The following is a 25,733-nucleotide window of genomic DNA, read 5'->3' as shown; positions in this document are numbered from 1 at the left end:
TTATTTGTTGATGTTTGTTTTCTTTTTTTAATGAAAGAGCTTAATGCAATGAACTTTCCTCTTTGCGCTGCCTTCATAGTGTCATAACTGGGCCATTTTGACCTACATCTTCGCACAAGCAGCTTCTAGCGCAAACACAGCCAGGAGAGAGTCAGAGGCCATGATTTCATTTGCCGCTCTCCATATCAAACCAGACTCCAGAGTCTGTGTTCCTCTCCTTAGTACTATACTGCAATATATGATACTGGATATTTCAACCCTATTTGGTGAATTTTTTTTGTTGGTGTTTGTTTTCCTTTTTTCTTTCTGTGCTAGGAATCGAACCCAAGGCATAACACATGCAAGCCAAGCACCCCACTACTGAGCTCTCAGTGAATTTTTAAATTTTTATTAATTATTAATGGACCTTTATTCATTTATTTGTTTATATGCGGTGCTGAGAATTGAACCCGGTGCCTCTCACATGCTAGGCAAGCGCTCTACCGTGAGCCACAACCCCAACCCTTCACTGAACTATCTTAAAAGTAGTCTAGTATGTCACTTCATTTGAATCACTTGGCTATGCCTGTTGAGTACTGCTGGCATGGGACCAGATTTTGCATTTCTAATAAGCCAAGATGGTGCTAATGCTGCTCATCTGTGGACCATGCTTTGAGGATCTAGAAGACATTTAGCCATTTAAAGTCAAGCCATATAAATGTTCTTAAAAATTTCTACTTTAGTCTTTTTTTATTTTTTGAAAATGTATAACAAAATCTCCTAAATGATCAGTAACCCAAATAATAACATATAACAAATTACTTAGTCTTATTAACTAATAATTTTGATAAAGATAAACTAAAATCAGCCCAAACACATGTACTAGTATTGATTGTTCTAAACTTTTGCCAGAAGAAATGACTTTAAGGCTAGCTGCTATTTAAAAAAGGTTATAAATAACTATTTACTATTTTTTCCTAGATAAAGCCCCTGTCCTTCAAGAATGTGTTAGGGGAAAAATTATTTAATCTTTTTCTTTAAATTTTCTCTTTTTTCCTACTGAATCTAAGAAATAAAAAGTCAATGTTGGTACATTTTTTTTGCTTAAGCTAAAAGGAATAGGAAAACAGACAATACATACTCATTAAATTTCTAATAATTATGAGGTAAAAAGATGAAATCTCTGGATAAGTAAGTCTATACAAATAACAGGCTAGATTTGCTGATTTCCAGAATGTGAAGGGACATGCAGAAATAATTTAATGCCTTTCGTAAGAACAGAACTCAAGTTGTGCTAAAACTTCATTTTCCATGAGTAAATGCCAATCCACAGAATAGGTTTCTTTCTTCTCCTATCCATTTAGTGCTAATTTTTATGGACTTCTGGCCTGATGTTGCAAACAAGGGTCAAAGAGCTGTGGTTCTTTTACTTGCAGGCCTCAAACACCTTGGCCATTGGCTTCTCAGCATACATGCAACTACTGAATCCCCTATGACTGACTGGCCATGGTTGTAGAAACAGTGTGATGGCCTCTCAGGTCACTAGTTTCAATAGAGATTTATAGCCTGAAATAATATGACATCCAAATCAGTTTTCTGCCACCTATTTTTTGAAATCAAATGACAGGAATTTCCTCTTTCTCTCTCTTTTTTTTTTTTGTTTCACAATACTGGAGATTGAACCTAGCCTTTGCATGCTAGGCAAGCACCCTATCACTGAGCTACATCTACTTTTCCACTTTTTAAATTTTTATTTTGAGACAGGGTCTTGTTAAATTGCCCAGTCTAGCCTTGAGTTTGCTCTCTTCCTGCCTCAGCCTCCCAAGTAGCAGGGGTAACAGGGTCACATAGCTCCTATATCATTTGTAAATAAGGAAATGAAAATTTTATTTTATTTTTAGATGTGGGATTGAACCCAGGGGCATTTATCCATTGAGCCACATCCCCAGCCCTATTTAGTATTTTATTTTGAGACAGAGTCTTACCAAGTTGCTTAGGGCCTTCCTAAGTTGCTGAGGCTGACCTGGAACTTGTGATCCTCTTGCCTCAGCCTCCAGAGCCACTGGGATTACAGGTGTGTGCCACTGTGCCTTTCTTGCATGTTGTATGTTTTTTGTATTTGTTTTGTTGTTTTTTTGTTTGTTTGTTTTGTTTTTGACTATTGAGTTGTGTGAGTTCTTTGTTTGTCTTGAATATTTGCCCATATTGGATATATAGTTTGCAAATAATTTTTCCCTATCTTAGGCTGCCTTTTCATTTTCTTCATTGTTTCCCCTATTATGAAGAAGCATTTTAGTTTGATGTGGTTTTGCTTGTTTATTTTTTTTTCAGTTGGACAACTTTTACTAACTGAGAAAACTACATTTAAAATGTGATTTAAAACAAAATGGAATTAAGGAAAAAGACTTAAGTTTTTTAAAGAACTTCTGCACTGTGCTGAAAATCAAATAGTTCTTTAGTAATATAATGCACCAATCCGGAAAATCGAATTCTCTATTTAACATTTTCAAAGGTGATATTAAGGTCAAGAATTTCACATCTATGGTAGCACATATAGAAGGATCTATATATGATACCCACACCTATGAAACTTAGAATTTTGACAGTGCTTAATAAAAGATTTTAGAATCACATCCAATGAATCTCAAATCTAGGTCCCATATGTCACCCCCTGCGACAAGGGTACGTGGGAGACCAGCCTATCGACTCCCAGGCACCAACTGTCGGAATCGCCCTCCAACAGGGGTAGTGAAGCACACTAGACCAGCTAGTGTCTCCGGGGTTGAGCGAGAGGGTTAAGTGTCTCTACCCGGCCCGCCATCCAACCTGGCCCACAATCACACCGAGCGGGGAGATGAGTCAACCGTGAAGGTGCAATAATCTCAACTTTATTGTGTAAGGGACAAGGTTATATAGTGCTAGGAGGGGGTAAGAAGAGACAGTAGCAAGAACCAATAAGAAGCAGTTATGTCACTACCACTGAGGCCTAGGCAGATTTCAGATTAAACCATTAGGCGGTGCTAAGGTCAAAAGCCTGCGCGGGCTAAAAGCCCCCAAACGCCAATCCAGCCAGGTCATATATACGGAAATGCTAACCCATGAGGCCGCCTCAGCCAACACCCAATAATGGCCAAGGTCCCAACACCATAAGTTCTCCTTCTAAATCTTTATGTTGAGTTTTCTGTTCCTTCCCTTTGTTAATTCTAACCCTTAAAAACAGGGAGAAAAAGAACAGGAAAAGAAATGCTGCAACGAACTCTTTATCATGGATAGAAATTATTGCTACTATAGTTCACTACAAAGCATATCTATACAATATCATATGACTTTTCATTATATATATATTTTAAAAAGACAGAATTCTTGTTTATTTTTGCTCTTTGTTGCTGGGTGTGATATTAGAAGAAGAAGAAAAAAATCATTGCCAAGGAAGGTCAGTATCCAGAAGCTTGTTTTAGGAGTTTTATGATTTTAGTTCTTCTAGTTTGGGGGTTTTTTATTTGTTTATTTGTTTTGTAAATGAATTGTAGTCAGAAAAAAGAGCAAACCCAGTGGAAGAACACAATCCTTTCAGAAGCCAGTGTTCTTAAATGAAGTATATTTTGAAATATTTGAGCCTTACCATATTTCCTTAGGATTCTTTGTCATCCATTAAACATTGAATTTATTTTATGGAATTTAGGGGAAGACAAAAAAATATATTGACAGAAACCAGGGAAATAAAGCCCAATCATTCTTTTTAATAGTAGTAAATATTTCTATAGTTCCAGGGATTAGGAAATTATTAAGAAATAAGTATTAATAGGGGTTCTTCAGTTTTAGCTTTTTTTTTTTTTAACAGACTTAATCATCCTTTAAAGCTCCATCTCTTATTATCTCACAATGGGAATTAAATTTCAACATGAATTTCCATGGGGACTTTCAAATAATAGAATCCTGTCAGTTGCAACAACATATTATGGAGGGCATTATGCTAAGAGAAATAAGCTGGGCACAGGAAGACATCACAAGATCTCAGATTATTTGTGGTGGAAAAAAAAACTGAATTTATAGAAGAGTAGAACAGTGATTATTGAGAGGCTTTTGAAGAGACATTGGTCAAAGGATACAAAATTTTAAATGAATGAATTCAAGAAAAATTCAGCACTATAAATTTATTGTATAAAATGGTGACTATAGTTAATAAAAGTTATTTAGTATTCTCACCATAAAGATGTGAGATAATACATGTAGCTCAATTTGGCTAATTCATGACGTATACATATTTCAAAATATGTTTTACATGACAAGTAAATAAAATTTCTATTTGTCAAGTAAAATAAAACTTTTAAATAATACAATAAATTAGTAATTTTAGAAAATGATACAAATGTAAGGATATTTGCAAAGAAATTCTTAAAACAGCTCTGTTGTTTAACATTATAAGAGTGATTTATGGTCAGAATTACTGGAGGATATCAAAATGTAAGAAAGGGAGAAAAACTTGGGGAAAGGCACTTTGCTTTATTGAGGGCTATTTGCTTAACACTGTTCTTAGTCCTAAAATTTCAATAATTTTTTGTCAAAATTTATTATACTTTTTTGAGATAATGTAATAATTGAAGCAAATTTACTTATTTAGCAATTATAAGGAATACCTTTCATATGCCAAGTATCATTCTGAGTGATGAGGAACAGAGTAAACAAAACAAAATCTTTGCCCTCAAGGAGTTGCATTTTGGTAGAGATAGACAATACTAAAATGTATAGACTGTTTCATGCTAATAAGTTGTGGTATGGGAGCAATGGTGTATATTGGGGAAATTATCTAAATATCTAAAGAGGGTGATTGTGAGCAAATACCTGAAGGAAATGAGAAAGCAAGCCATGCAGATATTCGAGGAGAATATTTCTGGCAGAGCCCATAGCAAATGCAGAGACTGAGTCAAGAGTTTTTATTATGTGGACAACAAGGAGCTTGATGGACTGGAGCAGAGTGAAAAATAATTGGAGGGGCTTGAGAAAATGGCATAATATTAACGGTCACCCCATCTGTTATGTTGAGAACACAATGTAGATGTTTGAGGACAAGGAAAAATTAGGGAGACCAATTAGAACCTTGTGATAAGTTCACATTTTTGGAACAGGAGCTAGCATAGCTGATAGGAAAAGTGGTCAGATTATCCATCTATCTTAAAAGAGCCAACAGGATTTACTGACAGGTTAAATATATAGGGTGTGAGACAAACAGTGGAACCAAGACCTTTTACCTTAAGGTGTAGGAAGGTGGACATAAGGAAGATTATACGAAGAGTAGATCTTAAGAGAAAAATCAAGAGTTCCCTTTGGACTTGGCACATTTATGATTCCTTTTCAACAACCAGGTGGAGAGGCTAAATTAGTCATTGGAAAGGCAAGTTCAAAAGAGAGATTCAGGCTGCAAATCTAAAATGAGGAGTCATTTAAACTGTGAGATTGGCTTGAAATCACCAAAAGCATATGGGTCTAGAAGAAGATTGAGAAGTCAGAAGACTGAGCCCTGGGGCATTCCAGCAAATGGAGTTGTGGGAGAAAATAAAACACCCATACTGCAGAGAAAGGTTGTGCAAGGCCAAAAAAAAAATATATATATATATATTAAGCTGGCACCTTACTGGACACTTCAAAAACAGGTTGATATTGGAACCTATTGTATTTTCAGTGGCTTCCAGAAGTAGCAGCTGAATTGGGCATGGTAGCACATTCTTGTAATTCCAGCTACTCAGGAGGCTGAAGCAGGAGGATCACAAGTTTGAGGGCAGTCCAGGTAGTTTAGTAATACTCTGTCTCAAAATTTTTACAAAGGGATAAGGATATAGGTCAATGGTGGAGTGCTTGTCTAGCATTTATAAGGGCCTGGGCTTAATCCCTAGTGCCAGTGCTGCAACTGCAATTAAAAAATTAAAAAAGTAACTGCTAGCAAAATAAGGGGGAAACTATGAAATTACAGTATGCAGGAAGCCATGTAAAGAAAGTGTTTCCAGGAGAACAATATTACCACCTGAGATGAAAGCTCCTCCAAGTATGAAAATAATAGTTTCAGAAAAGAATAAGAGGGGAGAAACCATGTATATAAATGAGTTTTGAGTTTTGTTGTAGACAAGAGGAAAAAAATGTAGGAAAAAAGGAGTCAAGAGTTTTGGTTTTAACTGGAAAAAGTTAAAGCATGTTTATATCTTGATGGGTATGGTTCATGAAAATTGCTGAGTAGGAAAGATGGGGCTGGCTTGGTGTTATCCAGCATGGACAGTTCATCCATTGTAATAGATAACTGATACATGATGGAAATTTGAACAAGGTCCCTGATTGTTCCTATTTTCGCAGTGAAATGGTAAGCAAGTCCATCAGTTGAGATTGAGAATAGGGGAGAAAATGATGGAGACTTGAAAAGAAAAATAGAAGGAATAGTCTCATAAATAGTCATTTATGAGAGTAGGGAAATGAATGAACCAGAGAAATGTCATGTGTTATTAGCTCAATTTCAGGAATTAAATTAATATTGATACAGAAAGATTTAATCAATGTAGTATGTTTCATTCAGGGGGAAAGTTCATGAGAGGGAAGAATATTTGTAAATTGGGTAAGTGGAGAGAAAAGTTGAGGATCTGTGCAAGAAAATGTTTGTGATGATTGACCATGGGAATTAAGCTGGATATTGAGGGATAGTGAGGTGAGATGGAAAGACTGGAAAAGTTGTGAGAGCAAAGGTTCATAGGAGTTGGTGGATTTGTAGGATTATTAGTATCTGTGCTGGAAAGATGGTTGAATATTAAAATCATCCAGAATTGTGACAAGAGTTATATTGGAACTGACAATGATAGAATGCCAGGAACTGAAATCTTTAAGGACCAAGTGAAAATGAAGATTGGGATTGTGAAAAGAAATGGATGTTATGGGATTCACTTCAGAGATTTTGAATCCCTTTGCAGGAGGTGGTAGGAACTGAGCCACCATGAAAAGCAAGGAAAACCATCCTACTAGCAGACCTCATTCCATTTCTTAAGCAGACTAATTTGCATCTTCTATATCTCATTATATCCTTAAGTCTAAATTGAGTATTGCCCTTAAAAATTAAAGTAAATAAAAGAATAAGATATGCTAATTTTTTTACAATATTTGATTTGACATTTCTGTGAACTTTCATTGCTAATTTAAAAAACTCACTTTAACCTATCACCTTAAAATACTTTTTAGGTCAGTGTGAAACAGTTAAGCTGAGTTACACCTCAAAAATTTAATGATTTGAAAAGAAAATTATTTTGTATGACCACTTTTCTGATCTATATATGATTGGTTATTATCAGTTGCATGTATACCAGTGACGGTTTTTAGGTATTCATTGGGCAAAGGTAATGTATTATTTACCTGATAAAGGTATATTGTTCAGTTTTCTCTCTGCTTTCTTTCAGATTACATACCGGTTACGGCACCTCCTTCGTGCAAGGTGTGATGCTTCCCCAGTGACCAACAACACTATCCAGTTTCACTGTGATCCTAGCTTCTGGGCCCAAAATATTATCAACTTAGGTAGGCCATTATGTACATTTTGTCAAGGTGTTAGTTGTGGAATTCTCAGTGATGTTATTGAAGATTCCCTTCCACTCGGTTTGCTGTTATCTTATTTTAAAGACATGTCAATAATTTGTATATATGATAACGTGTGAATATAAGCACATATGTACATATTTGGGTTATAGGAAAATATTCTTTTGTTGTCTTTTCTAGGTATAGGGATTCAGGACGCTTTTATTACCCTAGAATCCTGTTTGCATGTTCTATATTTATCAAAATGTGTTACCTCTTGACTATCATTTATACAGGATTTTCCCCCCATTCTGGGGAGGAACCTAGAGACCTGCACATGTCAGGCAGGTGTTCTGCCACTGAGCTACAGCACCAGTGCCCCCACGATTTTTTTTTTTTTCCTCTTTTTCTGAGACAGCCTTCCAAGTAACTGGGATTATAGGTGTGTGCCACTGCACCTGCCTAATATTTTTCATGTCTATAATATTTTATAATAAGATAGCACTTCTCATGCTATTATTGGCTTACTTTCCTTTAGATGCCTAATGGTTTATTATTCCTTACTTTCCATCAGATGACTAATGGTTCAGTTGCTTTATCTCTTTAGGAAAGACTTTTTCCCCACAATTTTCACTGTCAGTTATAATTTTACATGTTCATATGTCTGTTAAAGTGTAACATAAATTCAGAAAAGTACCCAAATCTTAAGTATTTGAGCTCACCAATTATCATAAAGAAATAGACTATCACTTAGTAACATCAGGAGCTGGAGTATCTGTGCAAATATTTCAGCAGGAAATTATTACTTTAGCTTTCTTGTTATGCTATTTGCTGAGTAGAAATAGTCTTTTTTGCCTCCTTTCTTAATTTCTCACCCGGAAACTACACAAACAAAAATGTAAGAATTCCCTATACATTATTCATCAACAGCCAGTATTCCCTTCAGTGATGCTTTTTTTAGTTCCTTGACTTTGTTTCAGAATCATCAAAGATGGTTGCTCTCTCATCCCCAAGGCTAAATTCTTTGTAGGAAAGGAGAAAAAAAAAAAAAATGGAGAAAAAGCCAGTGCTGTCAGAACATGGTAGGCAAGGAAGAAACAGGCTTACACAAATCTTATCCTTACAAGGGAAGAACAAAAAGAATCCTTGAATAAGAGGTGATAAAGAGACTCCTGCAGGCCACTCTTAGCAGTATCTGTGGCCTTACACATATTAATAATATAGTAGGCAACTGGAATCATCCACACTTTTCACTGCCTTGCTAGAAAGAAGCAGCTATATAGAGCATGTATGTGAGTAGCTGTCTTCCTCACCACAGCCTGCACTACAACAACACGTGCCTCTGTACTGAGAACCTATAACAAGTTAGAAGTCATCGCATGTATAGACATGTATAGACATCTCTGCACTTAAAACATAACATGTAAAACACCCACATGTAGAAATAGCTACATTTAGGAATTAGGCTTAAAACTGTGCATATAAAAGGATATAGTTTTAGATAAATCTACATAGCAAAAACAAAACCATGATATCTTTGTTAGTTTGTGAAACTCTGATATAATAAAGTATCCTTTACTGTAGAAATTATCAGAGCTGTCATTTACAGCTTGGTCAGTTTATTTAGCACAAGAAAAGAAGTTTTCCAAACTTGTTTATCCATGGCTTCTGAGAAACATTTTATGAATGAGTGCCAGAGGAAAATATTGATTAGATGAATATTTGGTTAATATTTTGATAACTTTGGATGAGTTTTTTTTACATATATGTGAGATTTTTTACCTATATGTGACTACCTGTCACAGTGCCAAACACACAGTAAGTATTTAATAAATGATAGCTATACTTTTAAAAATTAATTTTGTTTATTTATTCATCTTTTTTGGTGGCACTGAGGAGGGAACATGAACTCTACTACTGAGCTACATTCCCAATCCTTTTTATTTTTTGACAGTCTCATTAAGTTGCCAAGGCTGACCTCAAACTAGCCCTGACTCAGCCTCCCAAGGGATTATAGGCATGTGCCACTGTGCCCAGCTTAGCTACAATTTGTTTTTAGATGTGGGTGCTTCGTGAATCAGAAACATTTGAATATCTACTGTTAAAGAAATAAAGCTTGAATCAAATCTATGAGACACCTTTAAAACTATAGTTGCAAACCAGTTTTCTGTTATGGAGTTAATGTAGTATATATTGTAAAGGTATAAGAAACTTGAGATTGCAAATAGTTAATACTAAAGAATCAAATACTTTGTGGGATTGGTTTTTAGAGCCAATATCAGATTTGCTTGTTTTGATTTATAATAGTTCTAAAAATGGCCTCCCTTTTCCAACTATATGTCTGTGAGAACAAATTTCTTCATATATTTAATTTAGTCAATATATTACGACAGATAATGCAAAAACAGATATGAAGTTCACCTATTAAGCTAGATGCTTAGATCTTCAAAAGTGTAAAACAATGCATACTTCATTAAAAACCTTTGTAAGCAGTTTTTTTCATAAAAATATGTTATTGGTTTATTGTTATTTTAAAATGGATTAGTGGATTTTTTTTAACATTTTCATTTTACGTTTCTTACATAGTAAATTTTGATAATAGAGCCTACATAAACAAAAGTTCTTTGGGGTCCTCTATTTTTTTTTAAGAGTATGAAGAGACCAAAAAACTCCTTAGCAATTAAAGTTCATCAAAAGTAGCCATTCAAAATGTTGTATCTCACCAATTATCAAAAAACTTTATCCCTTGCTCTTTTCTCTTTAATTAGGTTCTTTAGTAATCGAAGATAAAGAGAGTCAACCACAAATGCCTAAGCAGAATCCTGTCGTGGAACAGAATTCACAGCCACCAGGTGGTTTATCTTCAAACCAGTTATCCAAGTTTCCAACACAGATCAGCCTAGCTCAATTACGACTCCAGCATATGCAGCAACAGGTAATGGCTCAGAGGCAACAGGTGCAACGGAGGCCAGCACCTGTGGGTTTACCAAACCCTAGAATGCAGGGGCCCATCCAGCAACCTTCCATCTCTCATCAGGTAAATTTGGAAGCAGGCCTGTCCTAACTTAGATAACTGTAGTATGATTGTGTTCAGCAGCTCTTCATATAGCCAAGATATCCATCATCCTTAATTTAAATATGTGGATTTATAAAATTTTACCACATTAAGGATCCCTGATTTAACACTTAGTCTTTAGTTCTACTCAAAAAAGATTTAATGATTTATTTAATTGGCACATTTATTTTCATCTATTGTTTCTTGTCTTTAAATTTTAGCAGGGTTAAGTGTTTGTATTCCTAAATAACCCATGCCTATGATTGATGGGAAAACCCGAGTAACTGTAATTCCTTTATTAGTGCTTCAGAAAGATGAGTACTTTTAAGAATCTGTTCTTGGGCTGGGGATGTGGCTCAGCAGTAGAGCACTTGCCTAGCATAGGCGAGGTCCTGGGTTTGATGCTCAGCACCACATAAAAATGAATAAGTAAAATAAAGGTATTGTGTCCAACTACAACTAAAAAATATTTTTTAAAAAAATCTGTTCTCTTTGGGGGTGCCAGTATTTAGCAAACCATATTGTATCTTAGAAAATAGGGCAAAATGAAATACAAAATAGAAAAATGCAGGAGTGTGGTTCATTAAAATTTTAACCTTTTTCAAACTTCTATCTGAACAAATATTCCATTGACCATTTTTAACTAGATATTGAAGTATTCTGTTAATTTTCAATCCATGTTTTGAGGATAAAAGGTTGATATACTTTTGTTAAAGAAACAATCCTGTTCAGGTTAGATTAATAAAGATTTAATAGGATTTAAAGTGTATTTCATATAAACTCTTGTTTTCAGTTACTTTTTAAAATGAATTTATGTTGTTTCTGTTTCCACAAAGGATTTGAAGTGATTTTGGTACATGACACAAATGTAATAGAATGGAATTTAATAAGAGTCAAAGTATGAAAACCTTGGCTAGGAATTCTTATTATACTTAGGAATAACATTTAACTCAGAATTTCTTAACAATGAAAGAAAACAGGAATAATAAGATATCACTATCAAATAAAAGGAAACATGCCAATTAAATAGGGGTGAGAAAGTTTTACTAGTATTTTACTAGTAGAATATATGAAGTGGTTGTCTATGAAAAAAGCAACTAAATTAAGCATAATTTTCTTGTAACAATTTTACACAACATAGGAATGTTTTTTTGTAGGACTCTTCAACCCTCAATAGAGGTTGTGGGCATATGTAGAGCCTATTCTTGTGAAATAGGTATACGGGGATGGAACCCAGGGCCTTGCACATGCTAAGCACATACTATACCACTGAGATTCACCACTATCCCCTACTATATCCCCAGTTAGACCCGGATTTTGTTGTCATTTCTGTAATGGCGTAAGATAATATACTTGAAGTTTATGGCTTTCTATTAATTTAATTAAGAAGGCATATGAAATCTAGGAAAATAATAATATGCCTACTTAAAACTTTGTTTCAACCAGTTTTTACAGAAAGAAAGTAGCAAACAATTTGAAAGATCTTTGGTGAAGTGCTTCAAGGGGGAAGAGAATTGTATGTTTTAGATACTTCGAGCATCCATGGCAGAGTTGAATTTTTATTAAGAAAATTGAAATCAGAATGACATAAATAGACTAGAAAGAATACTAAAATTTTTCTGAAGTTAAATGTACAAAGAAAGAGAATTAAATCTGTTGTGCCTGTGCTAAGCATTTGCTTATATTAATGTTGAAATGTCTGAGAGATGGTAGAATTTATTTAATTGCTTATTAACAAAAGGGTTGGATCCATCAATTCATTTAATTGCCTTTCACTAAAAAGTAAGTAATGAGGCAGTTAATAGAGTCTATGTGAAAAGAGTTTATAAATTTATATAAGCAGTGACAAAACTGAATTGACCTTTGACCCGTTAGCTTGCTTTCCTCAGAAATTTGCTTTGGATCTTATTTTCAGTCTCTAGGATTTAGTACTATGTATAATGTACAGTCTCTATTATATGATCTAATTTTCCCACTTAGAAATACTTTTCATATGTTTGTAGTCCTTATACCCTGTCATTTTGTTTACTCTCTGTGCCTCCTAGACCTTTTTCACACTCTAATCTCTTTATCTGCTGTCTGCCAAAAACCCCTACATTTTTCACTCATTAGTTTACCCTCTTCTATAAACTTGTACTCTGTTCTACCCACTTTATTCTCAGTTTTATACTAGTTTATTTACATAAACTAGTTTATTTGCCCACGTGCCTCTTCCTCTGTTAGGATTATGCAAATTATATATATCTGCCCATATATTCAGGTAAAGGACTGCTTCTGAAATCACATAGTAGTTTCCTAATTCTTTCTCTGAAGATTAACCATGTCATCTGCATGGTTCAAGAGTTGAGTAATAGCAGAGATAGAACAATTATATGATTAAGTAGTGCAAATGTAATAAACTGTGTTTATTTGGCACTGTATAGTATACTCCATTAAACTTTAGTGATCAGATCTACTTATTACAGAACACTGTCACATCATTTTATACATAAATCATAGTAGTAATTCTCGCTGTGATTAAGGTTCTGTCTGTTTAACTTTCAGTTATTTCTCTATTCTCAATTATTATCGTCAATTATTTTTCTCTGTCTTGAAAATTAAATGATTCCACTTAACCAAAATATTACTAGTCTTTCTATTTCTTTTAAGATTGTAACTGGTTTCTAATATTCTTTCAAGACACTTCCCCCGTCACAGGATTCTTATAAATTAGCTCCATCACTTTAGCAGTTTAGGAGAAGGTGAAAACATCACCTTCTTATACGCCTGTAAGCTCGTGGATGGCAGGGTCGACATCCAGTTCTACAGATTGCTTACAGGCCATAGCACGCTACTCTGGCATCAGTTGTTATTATTTAGTTGAATCATTACATAAATATCAATCTGGGAGAGAGTGAGACTAGGATGCTAAAAAATGCATAGCACTATCTTTATTCTACCTTAAGGACTGTTTTGGTATTTTCTCACTTGTTTAAAAAAAAAATTATTCTTTTGGTAAGTTTAAAATTTTTCCAATGTTTCCACTATGATTTCTCAACTATTTTCTTTTTGTGCTTCAGTGATATAAAACACTTCATAAAACTTTTATAGGAAAACCAAAAAGAATGGCTATAGCCTCAGGCTTATGATTCTGTTAAGTTTCAAAGTTGTATATTTTTCTCTAATATTGTTTTTCTATTCTTTGCCTATAAAGTTTCACTTGATCCAGAAATTAAATCTATTTTTCACTGGGTCTATAATTACTGGCCACTATTAAATGAAAGTGAACCTAACACCAAATATTTTAGAGAGATAAGAGGGAAGGAATTAATCCAGGCTGAAGAGTAAATTCCAAAAATGTGAGGAAAAGGAAGAAAAAAGAGGGCAGGGATATACTTTATAGCTGTGTGTGCCTTCACAGTGTCAATTTGAGGTGCTGCCACCTCAACCTTCTAGATCCTGCATTGATTTGTCTCCCTATGAATGTATAAAGATATAGTCACCTCTCAGAGCAATTCTGATCACATTTGTTTAAGCTATCTTGAAAAGAAGTATTTCTTTTTCCGTAAGTTGCCAAAATATAGGGAGAATTGGATGACCAAGAGGATACTCACATAGAATGTCCTCTTTTTCCAAAACTCTAGTCTTATTCTCCAGAACTAACATTTATGGAGAAGACAGTGCAGACTTGCCTTCATAACTCTTGCCTAATCTCAGATATCCTCACCTAGCCTTCCTGTAATCAATCTTTCCTTTGGAGGGTTACTTTTCAAAATTTATTTTTTTTAGGTAGTCTCATCCTCTCTTAACTATAATTAGTCAGTCTTAATCAACAGCCAACAGAACACTAAAACATGTTTTGGTAGTGATATAGCAAACTAGATTTAAGGTAACGCTTTGGGTACTGCCTTTTACTAGCTGTGTGTCTTTTTTTAAGTTACCTAAGCTTTCTGATCTATACTTTTCTGATTTGAAAAATAAAGATAAAAATACCTACCTCATATACCTCAATGACATAAGTAAAATGCCTGCCATGTAGCTAGAGTTCAGTGAGATCTAGAATTCATTAATTTTTAAATGTTATTAATATCAACTATTTTCTTAATGATTTGTTGGTTAAGAGTACAGACCTTCAAGTCAGACTACTTGTCAAACACAAGTTACTTAAATTCTTTATGCCTTAGTTTTCTTATATAAAATAGAGATTATGCCTTTCTCATAGAATTGTTAAGAAAAATGAGTTAATATAATGTGAAGCATTTAAAGCAATGCCTGGCACGTAACGAACATTCAATAACTGTTAGCAATTATTATTCTACCATCACTTGGTTTGAAGAAGGAAGGATACCCAAAACACCTTTGCCTACTTCACAACATGACCAAGGTCCATTACTATAGCCACTTACAAATTAGTTGGCAACTCTCTTCCAAGATTCTTTTCTAATAAAACTCTTTTCAGAAATCAGTTACACAAATTCTGAAATTCTACCTGTCATCCCCCCTCCCCATTTCCTTTTTGTAATCTAAATGAGTGGATTCATCTATGGAAGAGTTTTTGTCTTTCTTCAAAAGTTTTGTTGAAATAGAGATCTAACTTGTGTTTATGGAGATGGCTGTTACTGAAGTGGTCTTATTTATTTTTTCTAGCAACCCCCTCCACGTTTGATAAACTTTCAAAATCACAGCCCTAAACCTAATGGACCAGTTCTTCCCCCTCATCCTCAACAGCTGAGATATCCACCAACCCAGAATATCCCACGACCAGCAGTAAAGCCCAACCCCCTGCAGATGGCTTTCTTGGCTCAACAAGCCATAAAACAGGTATGTGTACTTGCTCTCCTCAGTTGCTGATTCTGCTTCATTTTATTTTCAAATTACATTGAATTTATAAATTAAGCAACAGATGTAAAGGTCAGGCGAACGGAGGAAAAGACCACCAAGAGGCTGTCTCATGCAACAGCAAAGGGTTTATTGGGGGTCCAGCATGCTGGGGCTCCATGCAAAGAGCCCCGAGAACAGCTTGAGCAGAGCTTATATACATTCTTTGAAAAGGGCAGGGACTTCACATACAGCATAACAAATCACCTCACGTCGCGGGAAAATCAAACAACAACTCTAAAACATGATTAGCACATTCACTGGTGGGAACAAGTTGGGTAGGGGTGATTGGTCAGTACAAGAGGGGGATTCATTTGAACTGATTGGCTTAAGCCAAGAGGGGTGTACATGCTGAACTACATGGTTTCCCAACAGGTTATCAACTACCATAAACTACTGGGAGGGTTATCTGGCATCCCAGGTATTTCCCTGTCTCATGCTGATTGGTGGCTGCTAGGGGGCTGCTATGGATTCCCACCTAGCCTGACTGAGTCAGGGACACCTGGCGCAGCAGATCTCTCCTGTAGATAAACAACTTAGCAGGGTGGGAATGTGCCTAGGAGTGCTCTGTGGGTTTTTCCAAGGACAAAGGCCATGTCCCTTCCTTGGACAGCTTTGCTCTGAGATAGAGGCTGGTTTTTCACAGCCTCTGAAGAGTAAGAGCAAGCTTGCTTTTTTTTTTAATGAATGCCAATTATAAAATTTATTACAGACAAACCTATGGAGACAAGCTTAAGAGAAAGGGTCTTGTTGTTTGTAATCAACAAAAGAAATCAAACCACTGCTATAGCAGTAAATGCCCTGTACAATCAAAGAGTTCTTGGTATTACATTTTTTGCAATACCAGTATATACAACATTTAGATGAGCACATTATATTTTCCAACAAAAATATAACAAATATGTTTCGGGATTGTGGCTCAGTGTTAGAGTGCTTGCCTAGCATGTGTGAGTGTGAGGCACTGGGTTTGATTCTCAGCACTGCATATAAATAAACAAAGTCCAGTGACAATTAAAAAAATTTAAAATATATACATATAAAAATAACAAATCCTAGTTATAGTCCACAGAGAAAGTGTTTCAAGATTTCCTGAAAACAAATTTAGTTATAGCACAATTTTAATATAGAATATATATACATCTGTTAAATGTAAAATTTAGCATTATACATTAGATATGATGTGGTTTATTATTTATATTCTTGATGTCTTTGGATCAAAATGTTTTCTAAAATTTTTATGCTAAAATAAAAACCATCTCAGTGTCAATGGCCTTTTTAGCTAAAAGCTCATGAAGTGATTTTGGTTTAATTTGTTCATCAAGACCAAAATAAAGATGATGTTTATCCCATAATTTTAGGACTTTTTTGTGTGTGATGCTGGGGATTGAACCCCAGGGCTTTATGCATGCCAAGCAAGCACTCTACCAGCTGAGCTATATGCCCAACCCTATGACATTCATTTTAATCCAATCATTTGAAATTTTTATTTGAGAAGTTCATGCTCTGTGTGTCTGTATGTTTGTATGTATAATCAGATTGTCCTTGCTATATCATCAGCATATTTAATGAGATAGACACCCAGATACAGGAGGCACTTAGAATCCCAAAGAGAAAAGATCCAAGAACCTCTCCACTACACATTATAATTAAAATGTATAACACAGAGAACAAGGATAGAGTTTTAAAAGCTTTTAAGAGAAAAATGTCAAGTCACATTTACAGGTAAGCCTTTAAGAATCATTTTTGATTTCTTAGCACAAACTCTAAAGGCCAGGAGGGCTTGAAATGATGCATTCTAAGTCCTGAAAAAAAAAATAAAAAAAAATCTGTCAACCAAAACTGCTATGTACAGCAAAATTATTAGAACAATTCCATTCACATTAGCCTCAAAATAAAATATCTAGGAATAAATCTAATCAAAGAGGTGAATGACCTCTACGATGGAAACTACAGAACATTGAAGAAGAAACAAGATGGAAAAACCTCTCAGGTTCATGGATAGGCAGGATTAATATTGTTAAAATGGCCATACTATCAAAAGCAATATACAGATTCATTGCAATTCCCATTAAAAATATCAATGACCTTCACAGAACTAGAAAAAACAATCCTAAAATTCACTTGGAAGCATAAAAGACCCGGACTGGGGTTGTGGCTCAGAGGTAGAGAGCTCGTCTAGCATGCATGAGGCACTGGGTTCAATCCTCAGCACCACGTAAAAATAAAAGTATTGTGTCCACCTATAGGTAAAAAATAAATGTTAAAAAAAAAAAAAATAGAATAAAAGACCCAAATAGCCAAAGCAATTTTAAGCCAAAAAAGCAATGCTGGAGGCATCACAATACCTGACTTCAAATTATACTAAAGAACTATAGTAACAAAAAAAAAAAAAAGAAAATGCATGGTACTGGCCTAAAAACAGACAACACAGACCAGTCAACAGAGTAGAAGACACAGAAACAAACCCATATGCCGCAGTCTGGCTGGGCACAATCAGAAGCCACTTGTCAAAAGAAACTAACTTTATTTTTAGAACCACACACGCCAAACAAAACAGCCTCTCAGGAAAAACCCTCAGAGCCTCAACTGCCACCACCGGCTTTCCACAAGCCTCTCTCTCCCACACAAGCCTCTCTCCACCTCCCACAATCCTCCTGCTCTTGAGGCCGATTGGCTGGGTCACGTGGGCGGAGCCAAAAAAGTCCCCCAATGAGCAGCTCCGTGGTCTGAAAGGGCAGGGAAACAGCCCAATGAGCATCACCGCAGAGGAGCCAATCAGCTAGATGTTGCTGGGGCCGCTGTGAGCCAATCATCAGCCGGCAGCTGGAAGTTTGCTGGCAGCTGGAAGTTTGCTGGGGCCCCTTCGGCTGTGGCTCTCAACACCCATGCACCTATAGCCATTGATCCTTGATAAAGGTGCCAAAGTATACATGGGAGAAAAGACTGCCATTTTAAAAAATGGTACTGGGAAAACTAGTTATCTATGTGTAAAAGAATGAGACTAGAACCTTATCTCACCCTGCCCCAAAATCAACTCAAAATGGATCAAAAACCTAGGAATTAGACCAGAAACTATACAACTTTTGGAAGAAAATGTAGGGCCAACACTCCAGTATAGAGGCACAGGCAATGATTTTCTCAGTAGAACTCTTAAAGTTCATATACCAAGTGTTACTAAGTGGTATGGCATCAAATTTAAAAGCAAAGGAAACAATTAGGAATGTGAAGAGACAACCTACAGAATGGGAGAAAAATCTTTGCTAACTACTCTTCTTTTTTTTTTTTTTTTTTTTACACTTTTAATAAAAATTAATTGCAGTTAACAAAAGATAGAGTTAAAATGGGCAATTACATAGATATTCATAAAGTCTACATATATAAGCTACAATCTCAAAAGAATATATAAAACTCAGTAATATTTATCAATATAGAACTATAAATTTGATTCAGTTATGTGCTGAAAAACTAATAAAGCCATTTCTATTTGGAAGACATAGGTCACCTTTGAATCAAATTATACCCATGATAATATTTTTAAGACATCCATTGCCCACTAATTAATTATAAAGCATGAATTTTAAAAAAAAAAAATTAAAAATAGCAAAAATTCTTTAAACTATCTTTACCCTTTCAAAAACCTTAACATAGTTCTCTACGATGGAAAACAATGGGACACAAAGGAAAAAAGTCCTAAAACCTCTCCAGTCCAATTTTCAGCTCTGAAGAGCCTAGACTGGTAGGGGAACAAATACTCAAAAAGCATCATTGGTCAAAAATAACTTCCCTAATACATTTTAAGTTTCCTNTCATGCCACTCTGAATGGTTGTCATCAATTATGCAATAATAATAAATGCTGAAGAGGATGTGAAGAAAAAGGATCAGGAGGGCTTGAATTGATATATACCAAGCTCTGAAAGAAAACAGGTGGCAACCAAGATTACTACATCCAGCAAAATTATCCTTTAGAATTGAATAAGAAATGAAAATGGGAAGCTTAGGCAAGAGAATCACGAATTCAAAGCGAACCTTGGCAACTAGTGAGGTCATGAAGCAACTCAGCAAGACCCTGTCTCTAAATAAAATATAAAAAGTGTTGGGGATGTGAAAAAAAAAAAAAAAGAAAAGAAAAGAAAAAGGATCACTTCTACACTATTGATGAGATTGTAGTCAGTATGGAGGTTCCCCAAAAGACTAGGTGTTGAGGGCCACAGCCCAGTCGGAATGATGCCTGGCATTTTGCCAGAGGGAATGGTTGAAAGGTGATGCCATCGAGCCATTGAGATGATGATGGTTAGTTAAGCTGTGTATTCAGTTGTATATTAGACCTTTGCTTTCAATTAGACCTATTGCTTTGCAATAGGGCAGCTCTTGCTGCCTCAGGCGCCCATTACTTTGGAGTTCCCATTGAGTTCTCTCAGGTTCTGAGAGAGTTGGGGTGGAGCCCGGTGGAGAGCTGGGGGAGTTCCCGGGGAGTGTGCCTGGAGTGCTGGTGGAGTTCGGGCAGTAAAGTTTCCTGTTTGAACATACAAGTGCTTTTGTGGCGGCTCAGTGATTTGTGCCCAGCCAGACTGCGGCAACTAGGCATGGAACCATCATATGACCCAGCTATACCACTTGTCAGTATTCACCCTGAAAAATTAAACCCATGTTTCTAGCAGCACATTTCCCAGTAACCAAGCTATGGGGCCAGCCTGGGTGTCCATCAACAGATGATGGATAAAGAAATACACACTGGAGTTTTATTCAGCCATAAATAAAATGTCCATTTGCAGGAAAATGGATGGAAATAGAGACCATGTTAAGTGAAATAAGTCAAAATCAGAAAGTTAAGGGTCCTGTGTTTTCTCTCATGTGATGGCTAGAGAGGAAAAAGAAAAGAAAAACGGGGGAGATCAGTAGAGAAAAGGGACCAAGATGTGGGAGGCTGGGAGGGGAAGTGCTGGGGAGTGATACTAGCCAAATTATAATATTGTTTATTGGTGTGTGCCACAGTCTGGCTGGGCACAATTCAGGAGCCACTTGTCAAAAGAAACGAACTTTATTTTTAGAACACACACACCGCACCACACAGCTCTTCAAGAAAATCCTCAGAGCCCAACTGCCACCACCGGCTTCCCACAAGCCTCTCCACCTCCCCCACTCCTCCTGCTCTTGAGGCCAATTGGCTGGGTCGCATGGGTGGAGCCAAAAAAGTCCCCTAATGAGCAGCTCCGTGGTCTGAAAGGGCGGGGAAACAACCCAATGAACATCACAGCAGAGGAGCCAATCAGTTGGCAGCTGGAAGTTTGCTGGGGCCCCTTCTGCTGGGGCCACTGTGAGCCAATCATCAGATGGCAGCTGGTGGTGCTGGCAGCTAGAAGTTTGCTGGGGCCCCTTGGCTGTGGCTCTCAACAGGTATGCATGTATGAATGTGTAACAACAAATCCCCTAAGTATGTACAACTACAATGCACCAATAAAAATGTGGGGGCAAAAGAACATTACATGTGAATTCAAACACCAGAATGTGTCTTTTACTTCATTTTGTGTTAGAGTGATCAGTACATGTCCTGTTGTAGGCCTATCTATCAATAGTCCGTTTTCTTCTCTTCTGTAGTGGCAGATCAGCAGTGGACAGGCCACCCCATCAACTGCCAGCAGCACGTCCTCCACTCCCTCCAGCCCTACCATCACTAGTGCAGCAGGATACGATGGAAAGACTTTTGGTTCACCCATGATCGATTTGAGCTCACCAGTGGGAGGTTCTTACAATCTTCCTTCTCTTCCAGATGTAAGTATACACAGAAAATTTATATCAACATCCTCTTTTGGAAATTGCCAGTTAATTTGGATTCAGTAACTGGCATATGTTTGGATTATAGGTTGTTTTGTTTTTAGAAGTTAGTTTATTTCTTAAAAATATTATAACAGCGGTTAATAAAAGTTGTGAACATTTATACAACAGAATGCCTTTCAGGGCACTGCAGTCAAAGGTGTTTGTAAATGATTGATAACAATGATAATGGAATCAAAGCTGGGAAAGGAGAAAAGTAAATATATAAGAAGAAAGACTGGCAAGTTGAATGTCTGGGATATGGTATATTAAAACAAGGGTAGCTAGAGATGGATGTTATATATTAAGACATCAGATGAGACAAGACAAGTTTAGTAATAGAAATCAAAATATTTTCTGCTGCACAGTGCAAAATTTCCTCTGACTTGCTTTATATTTAATATATTCACTCTCTAAGCTCTTAACTTTGATCAGTATACATTTTAAAAAAAATATTTCCAATATTCTGTAGATAGATCGCTGCCATATAAGTTGATTCTTTTATTTTCACTTTTCTAATTTCCACTGTTTTATTTAGCTTTTAGGATTACTACACAATGTAAATGACTTTCCTTTTGTTAAAGATACAACAAATTCAGTCATTCTGGTCTTCTTGCTCTGTCTGAAAAGTATTGGCCAAGGTATTGCCAAAAGAATATTAAAATATGAAAGACCTGAGGTACCCATCTTTTCTCCCCCAAGGAATGCAGATCTCAGGAAGTAAAATTGTCCTTCCGTCTTTTCCTCTGCATTCCTCATACAGGTGGCCCTTTGTGTACTGGTCTTGGGCAACTGAAGTACCTCACTTGAGTTGGAGTGACTATTTTCTTAATTCTACCAAGGATGCTTCACAATTTGCACTATTCTAGGTGCAGAAGCAAATTAATTAATTATACAATCTATGCCCTTATATTCCCTTGTAGAATTCTAAGAAAAGTTGGAACTGTTAGAGAATTGAACTGGATTTAAATCACAAAAACATTCTTGGGAAATTTGGTGTGTTTAGGCAGGAAGAATATTTGCATCTAAAGCATTAAACTCTTAATTAGAAATTTATCAGTATTTAGTCTGGTAAAGGATTAGGAAAGCAGTGTTAATTATCTGTTGCATTAAAGGGAATGCTTTTTGTTTTGTTGTTCCTAAAAAAATAGTAGTGTACTTAGTGAGCCTGGTGCTCTAGAACTATGTGATATGTAGACTTATTTTATCTCTATGGTACGTACTCAGAATATCACTTGTTAAATTGAGGGCCACAGACTTAAACGGCCACAGACTATAACTCTGAGCATCCTCAAAGTCCTGTCTGAGACCAGATTTTCTCATATTCTTCAACCAAAACCACAAATCACAACTGATTGAATGCAGAAGCAGATACAAGAACCTGTTTCATCACTTTTAAAGCAGATATTAAAGAGATTTGCAATAATATAAAATTGTGCTATTTTTTAAAGTGTGAATCACACATGATATTACTTTTTTCTCATACCAACTCCTGGTATAACTGAGGACAATAGTATATCCTCAGTTATTTGCCAAGGTAGAATAGTAAAAAGCGTGAAAATTTTTATTTGGGATTGTTTATGGGAGAACTATCAATCAGAACTTCTCAAATGTTATATTTATGTGTCTTATTGTTTGATAGTAATTGTTATTGAAGTTTTCTTATAAACTTTGCTTTTATCTTGCAAGAGCAGTTTGCCCAGAAATAATTTCTTTTCTTATAAGATTGATTGCTCAAGTACTATTATGCTAGACAATATGGTGAGGAAAGAAGCTACCATAGATCATGGCCAGCCAAGACCACCCTCAAACAGAACTGTGCAATCACCAAATTCATCAGTGCCATCTCCAGGCCTTGCAGGTAAAATATACATCTTTTGATTTTATAATTGTCTTTCTAGTTTTTATTCTTAAGGATTTAAAATTACTTCACCTCCTCCCCCTTTTTTTAATATATATAAATAGTTATAGATGGACAGGATGCCTTTATTTTATTTGTTTATTTTCATATGGTGCTAAGGATTGAACCCAGTGCCTCACATATGCTAGGCAAGTGCTCTGCCACTGAGCTATAACCCCAGCCCCCTTCACCCCTTTTTTGATGAAGGATTAAGATATAGCTGTGTTTTTGTTTTGTTTTGTACTATCTAAAATTAGTATACTTACAATGAAGGAAGCAAATGTGAAACTTCTTTATATTCTCAATTTCAATAAAATTTATAGGCATTATAGCACTTCTTGGAGAAAATTAATATTGTACTTATTAATAAATTAAGTTGAACGTGATGTGATCTTCTTTAGGATGTGATTTTCCCATTAAAATTTCCTAGTGATGACACATAGAGCAGCCTCAGTCTTTTGGTGGGTTTTTTGTGTTTGAGAATATTTAATTTTGCCGGGTATGGTGACGCACGCCTGTAATACCAGTGGCTCAGGAGGCTAAGGCAGGAGGATCATGAGTTCAAAGCCTGCCTCAGCAAAAGCAAGGTGCTAAGTAACTCAGTGAGACCCTGACTCTAAATAAAATACAAAACAGGGCTGGGGATGTGGCTCAGTGGTCAAGTGCCCCTGAGTTCAATCCCTGGTACCAAAAAAAGAAAGAAAGAAAAAAAAGAATAATATATCTACTCATTTCTTCTGAGAGCAAAACCCTCTATTACTACTCCTAGAGACCTAGGCATAATGGGTGTTTTAAACTGAAATGAAGAATCTATTATTCTTTCACCAGTCACATGAATATAAGACAGTTACAGAATCTAAATGGAGATACCTATTTTAAACTAATAAACTTAAGATAAATTATAGCAGAGAAATTATTTACCACATGACAAGTTTATACAAATAAATAAGGACTTGTGAATAGATAATTCTGTAAAGAGGCAATACATATGGCCAATAAAACATATTAAACAAAAATGTTTGTTCTTTGCCAGGTGCAGTAGCACACCTGTAATCACTACTCGGGAGTCTGAGGCAGAGGATTGCAAGTTTGAGGCCAGTTCAGCATCTTAGGGAGACCCTGTCTCAAAATTTGAAAATTTGAAAAAGGGCTGGGACATAGCTCAGTGTTAAAATGCCCCTGGCTTTGCATATACAAACAAGCAAGGCAAACACTCTATCATTAAACTTGGCAATCCTCTTGCCTCAGCCTTCTGGAGTAGCTGGAATTATAGGTATGTGCTACCATACTTGTTTTGGAGAAATTTTTTTTTGTCACACTCCAAGTTGTAACATGTGGAGAGTTGCTACTAGCAATTCATAACTTGTATAGGCCAGAGATGCTGCAAAACATCCTGTAAAGCAAAATCATTCCCTGACAACAAAAAATTCTGTTGCCCAAAGTCAATAGTGCCGAGGTTAAAGATCTTGCTCTAATAAGACATAAAAGACTACTCTTGGATTTTGTCAAGTGCTTATTGTTTCATCGAATTTTGTTGCATGTTCCCAGTTTCATTGTGGTGCCAAGTGAGCATGTTAAACAGGACTTCAATACTTAATTATCAATTCATTTATGAATGTGTATGATTTCCCCTCCATAGGACCTGTTACTATGACTAGTGTCCACCCCCCAATACGTTCACCTAGTGCCTCCAGCGTTGGGAGCCGAGGAAGGTAAATAGACTTAACCATATTCTCTAGTGCAATTGTCCCTCAGTATCCATGATAAATTGTTTCCAGGATCCTCCTGAGGATACTAAAATCTGCAGATACTCAAGTCTCTTAAATAAAATGGCATAGTATTTGCATATAAACTACATGTATCCTCCTGTGTACTTTAAATTATCGTTAGATTACTTATAATACCTAATACAATGTAAATGCTGTTTAAATAGTTGTTGCACTGTATTGTTTAGGGAATTATGACCAAAAAGAAAGTCTATACATGTTCATTATAGATGCAGTTTATTTCTTCAAAATATTTCCCATCCACATGTTGGTTGAATCCATGGATGTGGAACCCACGGATATGGAGGGCAACTATACATAAAATCTGTAACGAGATTTCTTTTGCCAGTGTCAGTATGTTTTAGTACTCACTGCATTTTGAACAGCTTCTTTATCTTTAATTAAAATTTTAATGATTTTAATATTAATAAAGGATTAAGTACACCTTTGTTTCATATTTAAGTACACCTTTATATTTATATTAACAATAAGAAAATATATAAGATATTATCATAATAACAAGGAAAATTGGTATGACAGCACCACATAAAATTTTATGTAAAGGAAATAATAATTTCATACTAATTTCAGTGTTCTGTGACTTTTCTAGTGATTAAACATTAATTCTGCTATTTTACCCATGGAAAATAAATTGTTAATATATTTTATACTCTTCCCCTCTTTATGTTTAAAAATTGGTCCTAGTGAACCCAGTTTTTAACTTTCTTAAATGAAAGACACATTCATGAGAACATTGTGGCTATCTGTACAAGGTTTTTGTTCAATTAACTTCTTTAAGTAGCAGAACACCAACAAATGATT

At 35.7% G+C, this 25,733-nt stretch overlaps 1 protein-coding gene across 2 annotated transcripts in view; it reads left to right on the top strand.

Moving 5' to 3' along the window:
- Trim24 (tripartite motif containing 24) overlaps window positions 1-25,733 on the top strand; it is a 102,706-nt gene that overhangs the window by 67,952 nt on the left and 9,021 nt on the right. The window contains exons 9-14 of one of the 2 annotated variants that reach the window (XM_015493789.2): window positions 7,407-7,524; window positions 10,290-10,558; window positions 15,203-15,376; window positions 21,030-21,203; window positions 22,971-23,106; window positions 24,785-24,857. In XM_015493789.2, the coding sequence (XP_015349275.1) occupies window positions 7,407-7,524; window positions 10,290-10,558; window positions 15,203-15,376; window positions 21,030-21,203; window positions 22,971-23,106; window positions 24,785-24,857 (944 nt within the window). The remainder of the gene's footprint in view (window positions 1-7,406; window positions 7,525-10,289; window positions 10,559-15,202; window positions 15,377-21,029; window positions 21,204-22,970; window positions 23,107-24,784; window positions 24,858-25,733) is intronic. The other variant, XM_015493790.2, reaches the window with a different exon arrangement.

The sequence above is a fragment of the Marmota marmota genome, unplaced genomic scaffold, assembly GCF_001458135.2.
Source record: "Marmota marmota marmota unplaced genomic scaffold, marMar, whole genome shotgun sequence".
Lineage (NCBI taxonomy): Eukaryota > Metazoa > Chordata > Mammalia > Rodentia > Sciuridae > Marmota > Marmota marmota.
The sequence above is the reverse complement of the archived record's forward strand: the minus strand, read 5'-3'. Positions and strand labels throughout refer to the sequence as shown.